We start from the raw sequence: 13,997 nt of genomic DNA, 5'->3' as shown, positions 1-13,997 counted from the left end.
CCGTCTATGTGACGGACCGGTCCGTCTATGACGGATGCCTATTTTGGCGACGATAAACTGGAAACTTTAAAAAAGTATTTTTCCTGTCTATGTATTTTTGTATGGAAGTCAAGTGAGTAAACCGTTACACCATTATTACACCAATTTAGGGATTCAATTATTTTTGTCTACAGCACAAATAGAGTAAATTGCCTCACTGTTCCAATGTTTTTGGGAAGGAAGCATACTGTATAACTGAGCATGTATCTATTTGAATCATCTCCTTGAATTGAGCACTCAAAGTTAACAGGCAGGTCAGTTTAGGAATGCACCATTTAACCGAGCGCCTGTGATGCCAGAAAGGCATCTTCAGTTTAATGCACTTTCAGTCCTGTTCTTCATCCAAAACGTGTGATTTCCATAGCCAGGTTCTTACAACATAAAAATCTGGATAGAATGTGATGAAATATTTTGTTATGTTAAGAAGTGTTTGGATAGCGGAATGTTAAAGGTTTTTAACAAGCCTCATCCATTTAGTCACATAGTGGAGCACTCCACTATTAAATTCTTCCAGAACAAATGTTGGATTTGAGAAAGGCGCTGGTAAAATGCTTCACAAAAGCACCACAAAATATTCTTTGTAGTAATGTGATCAATACCTGTAGTTCTGTTTCTCGCTGCCAATTTGAAAGCGATCATAGAGTGAGAAGGCCTGGTGTCCGTCCCAGTCTGTCAGTTCAACGCGGAGAATGTACTGCCTTTGGCTGGTCAACTGGTAAACGTATTCGTTCCCCAACCAGTGCTCTGCAGATGTGCTTCCAAACCCCTGAAATCAAGGCAGACAAAAATAAGTATTGTTGGTACTGGAAAAACACATTTGCTAATCTTACACTGAAATACAATAACTGCTATTTCAAAAGTGACATGCTCACATCACCTCTGGATTGTGGAAATTAGAACATTTGTAACTACAATAATGTGATCCGTTATCCATAGCTATTCTGTGCTCACAGTTGTCAGTGTCTATCGTAAGATGAGAAACATTGCATTCAATTATGGAACTAGAAGAAGATAGTGGAAACGATTGGAGCAATCTGTTGGGACGCTTTGTCAGTGGTTTGAGGTGATGACATTATATACCGGTAATTGCTTTTTCTTTCCACAACCTTTAGGTTGATGTTTCAGAAAAAACTACCAACATTACAGAGTTTTAAGATTGAGAAAATTACATTTGTCCTCACAAACAGCCCACACTTTTTTTCTTTAATTTACCTGTTAAGAGATTGCAGCGTTAATTGAGCATGGTGATTGCATACAATCATGTAAAATTATTTCCATAGTGCTCTTCATTATGATCATCATTTACTTTAATTATAAGATGATGCAAATGAAGCACGCCCGGTAGGATACCTTTTGATGTCTATGACCAAGTATTTCTCACTATACTGATGAACTTATTCATACATTTGACGTATCTTGCTTGAGAGTGCCCACTTGATTACAAAGATTTGATTACAAAAATCTGGCACTGAATCAACTTGAATAAATACATGTGTTCCATCTTCCAGGTCTTTCTTACACTTAAGGTCACGCATGTTAATAAACTCATTAACAGATATTTCCTAAATGCTTTTCCTAAACACTGTTTATACTGCTTGAGATGCTCTTTAACAAAACAACTGCAACGCGTTTTGTATATGTAGAGGCTGCTGGCGGAAGGCAAAGTGCTTTGGACAGCTGTGGATCGCGGAGGCTAATAGCAAGAAGTGGAATGACATTACAACTCTGACTAAAGTGATCCAATTGGAAAAGGGGAAGTGGGGTTGATGATGATGGTTGTGGTGGAGGCCAAGTCTGTGTTTGCGCTTAGCGTGTGTGGTGATGAGGAATGGGAAGGAGGGAAAGTAAATATGGCGCATTCTTGGGGGCTTAGGCATGTCCTGCAGAGTGGGTGGAAGAGCAAGTGAGTGGGCCCCTTTTTATAGCTTCTTCTTTCTATACAACATATTTCACTCCTTAGTGAATATCAGCTTGGTCTCCTGTTGGGAGTCATTCCCAGTCTAGAGAGAAAATTTCAGTCGAAGAGCATTTGTATAATTGCTATAAAAAAAAAAATCATAACTCATCATTTAAAATGTAATAAAAGTTAATAATATGAAGTTAAATTTGCCATTAGTATGCAGTATTTGGGGAGGTTTGGGCAATATTCATGCACATTAAAGCCAAAATGGAATGGGACCACAATTATCTTAATTGCAAGTACCCTACCATTTACTGCCTTATTATGTCAAAAAGCACCTTGGTAAAGGTCATTCAAACAAAAAAGCTTTGCAAAGATCATCTCTGCTAAGAATAGCCTTTGGATTATATTTGAATAAAAAAAAAATTACACTGCAACTTTGCTTCTTAACTGGCCCAACTAACAAAATTACAAATACTAGCCACACCACCTTGACTGAAAGAATAACGGATCCTTTGAGTGCGATAAACGCATGCACAAGCCTATGAAGTTCAAGAATGTGAAAACCAATAACACTATAAAACACCATCAGTCACCTCCAAACTGTTGAAGGAGAGCGTGATAAAACCTTGTTGTTACGTTTCACAATGTACTGTGAATGTCAACCGAAGGTTCATGGTACCCCTCATGTAACGTAATGCACTCTTTGTGCACCTGTTCGGTGCTGTAAGATTTCCATGTCAAGTCTCTTAGGACTTTAGTCTTTCGGTTGCACATGATGTTTTTACTCCCAAATTTTCCTTTTTACTTGTTTAAGGCAACGATATATATAAATTCCTCCAAAATCATACAGTTTAGGAGTCTAACAAAAATGGGGGACCCCACGACAACTACAACATAGGAGTAGAAACTGCTGTCATGTATGATGTCACAGAAAAGCTCAGTATGTGTGTCAGTAATTATCAAACTTCAACTAATTTTAAAAATTATGTTTGTGGTTTGTGTTTGTACATTCATCCTTAAATCCTGATTACATTTACCAGAGATTTTTGTTACTTGTTTCACGATTCATTGAAACTAACCTAGGCCTAACCTTGTTGTTATTTGTCATTACATTTCAGAAAATGTTTTTATAATTCAGAGGTCATTCAGTGCATTAATATGGATTATGTTCAGTCTTGGGGGTTCCACTCTAATATGTTGCCATGGCAATCCAAGATTAGATCATTAGAACGATGTTGATTTATCAGGAGTGTCTGGGCTAACCGTGCTGTACGCTGACTTAACCTAGCTGCATAATAAAATGCTTCATTCATATTTCACAACATTCTGTTGTATGCATCAGTCTTATACTGTTAATGAATTAAATTGTGTTCGGTGTTTGTACAAGCTCAGAATTCAAGTCACCAGCTAGAACCTTTTCTCAACTCCAGATGTTAATATCATTATCTGACAAAATATTTCATTTCTGTTTTTTTTTCTTTTTACAACAGCAGTCTCAGTAATATGATATCTAGCTTGGTATCGCTCTCGCTTGTACCATCTCAAAACGTCATTGAGGTCCTTTTCATACTGACAAGTAAATTGTATAACAGTCCAAAGGACTGAAGGGGAAATTAAACTAGAGACAGAAAGCAGATTATAGGAGAAAGTATAAACATACAGTATAGTCCATCTGATAATAAACTGACAGCTATTGGAGGGTATATCGTGGTGACTTCTAGAGTAAAGTCGCCAGTTTGACCGCCAGCAATAATAAATGCAATTCAGTGTTTGACCAAAGCGTAGACTGAAAATGTTAACGCTGCCATTCTAAGTATGCGTCGATACTTCCGTGATGACAAACACATGACGTTCTCCGCAACCAGCGCAACAGAGGTGGATGAAAACTGTTGTTGTCATATTTACACACAATAATTTCCTGTTTGAGAACGGGAAGGATAACATCTTGGCCGGTCTAAGACACCCTAGACAATGTTTCTAATACAAAAAAAGGGGCTAAAGTTGAGGACGAATAACATCTGGCTGAAGTGTTCCAAATGGATCAGTGGACCCTTTTACAACATGTTCGACGGCCAAAACGCTCATGATATTTGTCAAAACCTGATTGCTAAAGTATTGTTGCTTCAGGATGTTGTGCTCATAACATAGTTTTACATGCTTTGTTTTATGTGGAAAAGGACCACCAATATCTCTTGTGTATTACTCATGGATGATGCAGGTATTTGTCTTGTCTCACCGTTTTGTATTCCTTCCATGTCCTCTGGAAATCCACACTGCCGTCTTCTCTGCGCTGGATGATCGTCCACCCACCGCCAGCTGTTTCCATGTTGCAATAGACCTATAAATCCAAAAAATGAATAGACTTTGACAGTGCAACACTGATAGCACCCAGTGGGGCTGCCATATTTGGAATTTATTAGATGTAATACTATATAACTGGAACGTAATGAATTGAATATTTGATGTGATTCTCAGCGGCATTCAGAAACAATGAAGGGTCAGTTATTTAGGGTCATGTTTGGGAACTTGGTGTATCTGCACCCCACTCAAAACTAATCAGCGTCTCCTTATCCTTTACCAACTCCCTTGAGGTGTTCCTCATCAGAGGGTCCAGATCAAAGTGGAGGTCTGGGATGGACACATACCAAGAGACACCTGGGTGTAATCTGGCCCTTAACCTTGGACCTCAGTGTGCGTAAGCTGATAATGCAGAGCTGTGGATCTATCTGCGGGGTTGCTCATTGTTTTGAGTTTGAGACACCAGTGTGGAGTAGGGAAGGTCTTTCGCATCAGCCAGCCCACACAGCTGAACATACATGAACGCTGGCTGAGTCTAATTAAGGAAGTACCCCTGACATGATCATTTCCAGGAGACTGTCTCACATCCATCTCGTCCATGCACACAAAACAGCCACTCGCCACCTTTGAGATGATTCCAGCAGTGGCCTGGAGCTTGACGGATACAATCCGCTCACACCTACTTCAAACCTCTCCATTTATCAAATTATCACCTTCATCAATCAGTTGGTGGTGAGAAGCATTGAGGTTAAGAACATATCATCGCACGCACAACCCCAGTGTCATGTTGAGCTTCACGTCTGGCTTCACACCTCACCCCTTCGCCAAATTCCTGCATTTTCAAAGCTGCCAAGAGTGTTCACAGCTTGGACTCATCATTTGCACTCATCGGTGGCAGATGTCCCACAGTGGCTCAGTGTCTTTAGCTCATTTGCAAAGAGTAATTTTGATCGAAGTGGTTTATTGGAAACCTACAATGGAAGTGTTCACACTGAGTGATGTCTTCACGTGACAGTTGCATTTTGAATACACTTTACTGTGGCATCTCACCCTTTTGTTCTCTTGCAAGTTGACCTGGATGTTGTAGACGCCATTCTTATGAAAGCCAGCCTGGTAAAGGTCGGCACAATCACGGAACTTCTTTTCTTCATCCAGGACTTTTGGGACTGCAGGTGCAAAAACAAAAGATCAGTGCAGCCGTCACTTATAAAAAGAATACAGAGCTGCAGATTTAAATTTGGTAACGGTGCATTAAGAGTTTGGAGTGAGCATTATTGGAGATATACTACTCAGTCCTTAGGGGATTTAGGTTTAGTACTGTATCTTGAACAATATTTTTGCAGACCAACTTATGGCCAGCAAACCTGTCTCAGCATTGGTAACAGAGCTGATATTTTTGGTTGGTTTTCAAAAATTGAGACAGTTCCTTTATCCTCTGAAGACAGACTGCACAACAGCTTAAGAGCTTTGCTTCTAACCGGCATTTCATCCCTTTGCATTTCAGCCCAATTTTCTTGCCACAAAGATAAGTTTGGGTCACTTCGTCAATTCTCTGGCTGCAACAATCGAAGCCGTTGAAGCGAGAACTGTTGTCTGTTGTCCCTGAGCTGTGAATAATTACAGACTCCAGCTATGTAGGTCTTCAAAACCTACTGAAGTCATAGTTAACAACCTTATCTTCTTGACCAAGAGGCCTTTTTCAGCATTCTCCTAGCTGTACTTTCATCTCTCGCCTATGAATTGGCCTCATGGTCTCTTGGTTCTCCTGAGCAGAACCAATCATCTGCTGTATTTTGCCATACACCTGATGTTTTTCACTCTGTTCCAGTTGAATTTTTGAACGTTTCTCGATCAACTGCTAAAAAGCCAAAAGCAACCCAAACCACAGCTTCTTCCTCTTCACCGACTTGTCCATGGCCTGTCCACAGACAATATGATTCTCTAAACCCCTTTTAATGATCGACTTCATGCCTGTGTTTGTAGTCTGTCAGTCAGTCACAGAGGACATATTGAAAAACAGCCATTCACACTCAACTTCACTCCCACAGCCAAAGTATCAAGAGAAAACCCATGCAAGTAAACAGGACATGCATACGCCACAAAAAAAGATCTTGGCCAACATTCAAAAACAGGGTAGATATGATATTTATGCTCGTCTGTATTGCACAGGGATGATCAATATCGCTATAAAGTGCCTTTGGTGTCCTCATCAGAATCAATCAGTCAGCATGGAAATGTTGCAGAATAATGAAACTCTCAGGTCTTATTGTAATTGGCCAAACATTGGCACACATGCCAGCACAACAATAAGTCTCTTAAAATGTGTTTCCTTCATTTTATACCAATTTTTTTTCATTGGGTGTTGGTAATTTTGGCATTTTATTTTGATTTGATCCACAAATGATTGTGGGGTTTGCAACAAGTGGCTGGGCAACAGTTTATTTGACCAGGAAAAAAGAGGCCAAGCAAGCAAATTCATTGTGAATAAATCCATTATCTACGCACAGCATATAATGAATTTTAATTTAGCTGCAAAAGTTTGTCATAAACCATTACGGTCTTTTGTTGCGAGTGTGATTTATGACATTATTGTTGGAAGAGAACACTGGAATAGAAACAAAAATCACATCAGACAGTATGGAGCCTACCTATGTGGTCGGTGCCCCGCCAATTTTTCCATATAAAAATATGACTCCTTTCTGTAGATGCGAGATTAACGATGATTTAAATTCAAAGTATATTTTTCCTATCGCCACTCTTCATTTTATTGGTCCCTGTTACTCCTATATAAAGTTTACTATGTGTAACCTTTACCTGTGATCTTCTCGTTTTCCCGATTGGAGAATCAGAAGGCAGGAGATAGACAGCAAAGTCTCGCTGCGAGTATCTTGTAACTTCACGATAAAATCTGAGGTCAACTAGCTTATTAGCAGAAGAACCGGAGTTCACCGACCAGATTCCCCACTCTCTCCAAGTGGGCTTCAAACTTTGACAGACCAGCTGCATCCATTTCCATCTGTAGATAATTATGGCTGCACTATTTTGAAACCAAGCATGAGGCTATGGACAAAATACTACAAGCTATAAATTTCAAGTTCCTGTTATAACAAGTGGTTTATATTTACTTTCCAAGCCTTGTTATAGTGATGGAAATTCCTTCAGATTTTCTTTTTTAACATCCTCTTTCTTCTGTGCCTTTCTCCTCCCACTTAATGGGTTCACGTCAGTTTTCACCCCATTGTTTTTATTGTTGTAATTGAGGAGTCAAAGAAGATGTCACTGGAAAGTGAAATGAGTCAGTGATCCGCTGCTTTTGCTTTGATCCGCCTGTGCGCAAAGGACCCCTCCTTTGGAAGTAGGTCGTTTATTTGGGTCCACTACAGTATTTGGCCATTTTGACAAAGTATTGAGTGTCAGTGACAAGACTCTCCTGCTGTGACAGGTCGACATTGCGGGCCCTTGCACCCCAGACTCTAATACAACAAAGGATAGCCCTGTCAGGCGGTAATTTACCCCAAGCAGGCTGACAGCGGGCTACTTTTAAGGAGCCTGGGAGGTTAATGTTGGTGGGTTTTTTTTGGCCTGAAATTAGTGTTGACAATTATTTCACAATAGCTACTGAGATTTCCCAAAGTGGAAGAAAACCGCTTTGGGACTAGAAGTGCCGCTGTAAGACTGGTTCCCTTGTACCGCTTGCTGCCCAGTTCTCCAAATATTATTAATGTGCTAATATTTGTTTGCAGTAAAATATTTAGTGGTTCAGTGGGGACTCATATTCAGCAGGGGGTTCATGTGAAAAGACCAATAGGCCTTGGGTGTTTGCATAAATCAGTACTTGTGCCAAATGAGCCTAAATCCTGGAACTGAAGAGAGTGAAAATTGGAGCTAAATGGACTGCTATAGACATCACTGCTCCCATGTGACTGCAATCAGTCTTTAAGTACAGCTGAGCCCAATTCACGACATGAGCCAATGAAGTTCTTTCACATTTTTGTTTGAAGGATGTACAGCACGACAACATTATGTCAGTACTATTTCACTGGATCCTGTTGACTCCCACAGAGACACACAAAAAAATGGAAAAGACCACAGTATTGACATTCAACATTACAATAAACATAATCCAACAGTAACAATCACTGCATTGTAAAAATGCTATTCGTTTAGTGCATTTCCACAGCTCACGCATAATTGATATTTTTCTATGCATTTTTCACCCAGGTTGGTGTACTTTTGACCTAGAAGGGGACTCTATGTGCTTAAATAGCCATCCTTCTGATCACTGCATGCCATCATGCAAAAGTACAGCGGCATTAAGAAGACTTGTTCAATCTATGAAAATAATGGAACAAGATATAAGAATATATTTGATAATAATAATTTACTATATTGGGCCATTAGGGATACATACATGTAAGTACTGATCTTAAACTTTAATCACAGAGGTTCACTGTATTTTTGTAAATTGGAGTTGCACATAACGCAAATTTTTTTTAAATGTTTTTTTTTTTTTTTTTTTTTCAAAATGAATCAGCCTCATTCCTTCTGCAATAAAAATGATGAATAACACTAATTCCATGAGATAACTGAAAACTGTAAAACCAATTCTTATTTTGCAGCCAGCAACTTTAAAAGAGTGTTCCAAAGCTGTGGTCAATTACTTTTAATGGCAGTCTGCGGCTCATTGCACCCTAATGAGCTTCGGGTAATGAATACAATTGCAACAAATTGCTTCATCTAGCCACATCAAAAATATCTGTTTTCACTGCAATATTGGAAAACACACATGGAAAAGTTGTACATGTACTACTAGGAGAAAAAAAAGTCTGTACAAGATCAGTGTTGTGAAAAATGAAATGACTAGCAGACATGAGTCAGCGTATTATTAGGAAAATAACCCCAAATTGCTTTTGATTTCTAGAGCAATTTAATGTCAATATGCAGCAGTTAATAGAAACCGCTGCCCACAGTTTATAAAAGTGTGATTACAAACATAATCCCCTTGACTTGTATACATTTGCCGTAACCACAAAAACAGAGACCTTTACAAAAAAGTAGCTACTTTAACATATTCTTATGATTGTGGCAGTTTGCACAATGCTGATGCTCGTGATCTTGAGTGTAAGAAACAATGGACGGAATATATAGTCACACACAAGAATAATATGCAAAAGACCACCCCTAGTTCAAAGCATTTTAACACGTTAAACAGTGGGGTAATGCACAAACGGTAAATATAATTTCCACAAATTGTTGCATGGGGTGGCACATGGGCCAAGAAAGATATAAGTATTATATTTTAAAGAGTGTCTCTTGGAATCAGGGGAGGAGCAGATGACCACATGTTTTTTTTTCAACTTTGAATTTGAATTAATTCATAATTGACATAGTCATTAAATCATTACTAAAGGAACACATCTAAAGGTATCTTGGACTTCATGCTATACATTTTGGATTGTATGCCTTGTGGGATGAAAAATGGGATGTTGAATTTGTACCAAAAGTCAACATGCACCATAGTTGATCAATAACCAGTCCGCATGTCAGGATCGTTGTAAACCGATGATATTTTCAATTCATTCGTGAGAGAAAACTATTTTCTAAATGTAATGTTCTCATGAGGTGCGTAATACGTGCCTAATTTCTCTGCTTTCACAACAGACAAACATTTGCAATTGATGGTAGGCTATGTCTTTCATTTCTGCCAAAACAATGAGATAAAACCAAAAACCAAAAGGTATGTTTTTTTTAAATGCAGTGGAAAAACAAGGCCAGTGTGTCAAATGACAGTGAGATCCATCCACCCACCCGTCAACTCATTCAGACGGGCCATCCCTCAGGAACTATTACAGTTTGACTTATTCAGGCTGGGGTTAGGAAAGGAGTGACCTCTAACCCGCACACCCGCCTCAACCCTGAAACGCACGACAGTGCAGGGAATGACCCACCACAGAGCAGCGGCCACACTACACATCCAGTGCGTCTAGTTGAGACTGCCACTAATCACCACGAGAGACACTAACATGATACGGGGATTCGTGCGGCGCCGAAAGGGAGACGAGGGAAGAATGATGAAAAATGTATTCATGGTGAATTTCATTCAACTTGACAGTTCCAGTAAACCAATTTATGTATGTGTTGTATTTGGCGCTACATTAAGAGACTGTGATAATACATATTCAGAAAGAAAGCCAAGATGGTCTCCAAGGACTGTGGTAATTAAATGTTACACAAACAAATCCAGACTAAACGGATGGATTACAAGAAGGTCAGTACACCCGTCACCTTATATTGCATGGCCCATTCAAATTAAAAAAGCAAGCAACATGTATTCATCATGTTCGGCAGCTATCGGCTCATGATGTGACGACCTAATGTCTTTTGTTGAAACATCTCAAGAAGCACGATAGGGTTCTTGAAGTATGACCGCGGGACGCTCACAAATGCTGTCAATATTCTTCTATTGAAACACATGCAACTAGTACAATGATGCGTACATTCTTTTGTAATTGCTCATTTAGAATTCTGTGTTTGTGATGAAAAAATAAACTGCATTTGATCAAAATAAGGTCATGTTGGGCTTAATGTAAAATTTGTGAGTTTACATTATCACAGATGAGTCAGACTCAGAGGAATAAAATGATCCTTTGTCTTCATAAATGGCATTTTGTTTGACATTTATTTCAAAAGTATGCACAGCTGTTTTATAAATAAAGCTTGAAAACCAATTGTTGCACATTGAGTATCACAATAGTTTATGAAAGCCACTGAGCCTCTTGAACAGAAGCAGCCAGGTTAAAACAAGAAACACATTGCTCGCTTCACGCTGCTTTCAATGCTTGAGATTTTTACAGGCACCATATCCCTGTGTTTCCTGCAATGGAGTAAGATTTACAGAATGATGTCATCATAATTTCAGGAGGATTGGAAAATCTGTATGATAAAGATGGAGCATCTGCCCAGAGAAATAAAGTATTTCAAAACAAGTTCATGGTACATTGGTTCAAGATTTAGTCGGTCAAAGAGTTTTTCTTTTTTTTTTTTTTTTTACAAAGTGTGGTCTGATGAGGACTAATTGGCCTTCACTTGGGTTAGGTCACCAACATTGTGTCCACAGGGCTGCCTCCAAGGATCACAAGAGTAACTCGTGGGCCTGTTCTAAAATTACGACTTTTGGGACATTGAAAATTCTTGCCCATATTTATACTGTAGAAATAAAGTGTTCTATTTTGATTTTGACCTTGTTCCTACCTTGCTAAATCATTGTTGAGAATTATTGTGAGAGATCATTTACTTGACCAGTGTCTTCACACAGATGGATATCATTAGTAATTACAAATAATTAAAGGTAGTCTGAGCATTTTTCTTATTTCAGAAGTGTGTATAGAACTGGTCGTCTCTCACATTAATCAGTACCCGAGAAGCACTACAGCTTTCGGTTCAAAAAGGATGGTGAGCCCTGGGTTAGGGTAATCACAGGTGAGTGTAAAGAACTTTTATTTTGCATGTAATGCAAACCAAGAGGTAACATTTAGTAACAAAAGAGGCATGAAATATATTGCAACTAGTTTGCTTCCTTAAGGGGCAGCTGTAGAGATTTAAGCAGCATGTAAACAATGCACGTGTTGAGCACTGGCCGGTTTTGAACAAGATGGATTCAATATGTCAATACCGTGTGCAAATACATGGACTGGAAAGCAAATGGAGTGTGGTTCCCAAAGCGGATAAAGTCAGCACACCAATGTCAGCATCACTGCAACCTTTTAGAGTGGTGAAGTGTTCAGTAGTGGACTGATTTTGATTGGCTGCTTTCGCATGCTGACAGCCAGTTGGCCGGAGTTACTTTAGTTCCAGTTGTGACTGTTTGATTCAGCTTTACAATTCGTAAACAACTACCTCACAAGTAAACACTGTCTTGTATTAAAAGGGAGCTATTATGGGAAGCTTTATTTTTTGTTTGTATACAAATAGTTGGGTCACGAGATTCTGGACAACACTAATTCATGTCAAAGGCAAAGGGTAAGCATGACTGTGATGTTGGCATCAATTAGTATTGTGTAAACTGTCATTAGAATAATCATCTGACAACTGGCACATAATTGAATGATTGGCAAAGCCGTCTCTGCCAGGGAGGCATTTCTAAGAGACAGAACCGCCCAAATCCAAATGATTTGAACAAAATATAATGATAAGTGATAAGTGAATCCTATTGCAATTCTTTATTATTTGTGTATTTTGACTGATGACTATTAGAGGCATTTAATAAGGACACCTGGGAATTGCTTTAAATAGTGGAATGCATACCATGCCTCCTTTAAGAAGAACATAATGACAATATTGGGACACTAGGGATATCTGAAGCACATTTCATGGCATGACTTGGCAGCCTTCTATAAAAAAAAAAAAAGTCAACCTCATGATAGAGCAAAGCAAAGGCAAAGATCATGGGAATCACGCAGCCTAATCCTCTGGGTATCCCAAATTCCCTGCGTAAATTGAACTAATAGCGAGTCCAAAAATGTGAAAATCTCAACAGTAATATCAGGTAAACTGACAGTTTTACCCTCTATTTAACCTACCTCCATCTTTGGAGCAAAGATTGAGCAGGTTGTGGACGGTGTCCATCATCTCCTGCTGCTGTCTCTGCAGGGCAGTGCTGTTTCCCGTGGCTCGGCTCAGCTGGGCTTCGAGCTCCTTGATAACCCCACTCTGCCTGCCAACAAGAACCTGAAGACTTCCCTTCTCCTGCTTTTGAGTCTCCAATTCTTCATGGTGCCTCATCTCCATCTCTAACATCTTCTGCTCCAGGAGGCTGTGGGGAAAAGACAAAATGAAAAGAGAGAATGTGCATATTTACAGTATATGAGCGTGTATATATATGTATATGTACGTATGCATATGTATAGATACATACACTGTACATGAACATATAATATATATATATATATATATATATATATATATATATATATATATATATATATATATATATATATATATATATCCGCCTCACAATGCAGAGGTGAAGCGGTTGTGCGTTCGAATCCGGCCCCGGCCTTCCTGTGCGGAGTTTGCATGTTTTCCCCGTGCCTGCGTGGGTTTCCACCGGGTACTCCGGTTTCCTCCCACATTCCAAATGCATGGTAGGTTGATTGGACACTCTAAATTGCCCCTAGGTGTGATTGTGAGCGTGAATGTTTGTTTGTCTCTGTGTGCCCTGCGATTGGCTGGCAACCAATTCGGGGTGTCCCCTGCCTACTGCCCATTGAGAGCTGGGATAGGCTCCAGCACTCCCGCGACCCTTGTGAGGAAAAGATAAGAGATAATGGATGGACATATGTCTATATGTACGTATACATATGTACAGGTACATATGCACATATATATATGTTTATTTATGTATGCATATATGTGAGTGTAAAGAAATATACATATGTACATATATATGCATATTTATGTATACATGCAACTAGTTTGCTTCCTCTTGGTCTCAGTTTTTGTAAAATAAATTACACCCAAAAATGCAACTTACATTGCATTGAGTGACGTATATATGTTTTTTTTAATTCTTCATGATACATTTTTTGACTGGATATGTACATATAAGTATATGTATGTATACATACATATACGTACGAATACATGTATATGTAAGTCTGTATATATCTTATATCTATATATCATATCTATCTATCTACTGTATCTATCGAGCTATCTATCTATCTATAGGATGTAACTTTCAACTATTCAAATAATC

General features: G+C 39.0%; 1 protein-coding gene across 1 annotated transcript in view; it reads right to left on the bottom strand.

Moving 5' to 3' along the window:
* angpt1 (angiopoietin 1) overlaps window positions 1-13,997 on the bottom strand; it is a 48,672-nt gene that overhangs the window by 13,650 nt on the left and 21,025 nt on the right. Inside the window, exons 4-7 of the mRNA XM_086014416.1 lie at window positions 12,820-13,052; window positions 5,291-5,406; window positions 4,179-4,280; window positions 639-805 (exon numbers count right to left, since the gene is read on the bottom strand). Coding sequence (XP_085870542.1) covers window positions 639-805; window positions 4,179-4,280; window positions 5,291-5,406; window positions 12,820-13,052 — 618 coding nt within the window. The remainder of the gene's footprint in view (window positions 1-638; window positions 806-4,178; window positions 4,281-5,290; window positions 5,407-12,819; window positions 13,053-13,997) is intronic.

This window comes from Filicampus tigris, chromosome 18 (genome assembly GCF_054856515.1).
Source record: "Filicampus tigris isolate MCC_2025a chromosome 18, RoL_Ftig_1.0, whole genome shotgun sequence".
Lineage (NCBI taxonomy): Eukaryota > Metazoa > Chordata > Actinopteri > Syngnathiformes > Syngnathidae > Filicampus > Filicampus tigris.
Note: the sequence above shows the minus strand (reverse complement) of the source record. Positions and strands in the feature narration are given on the sequence as shown.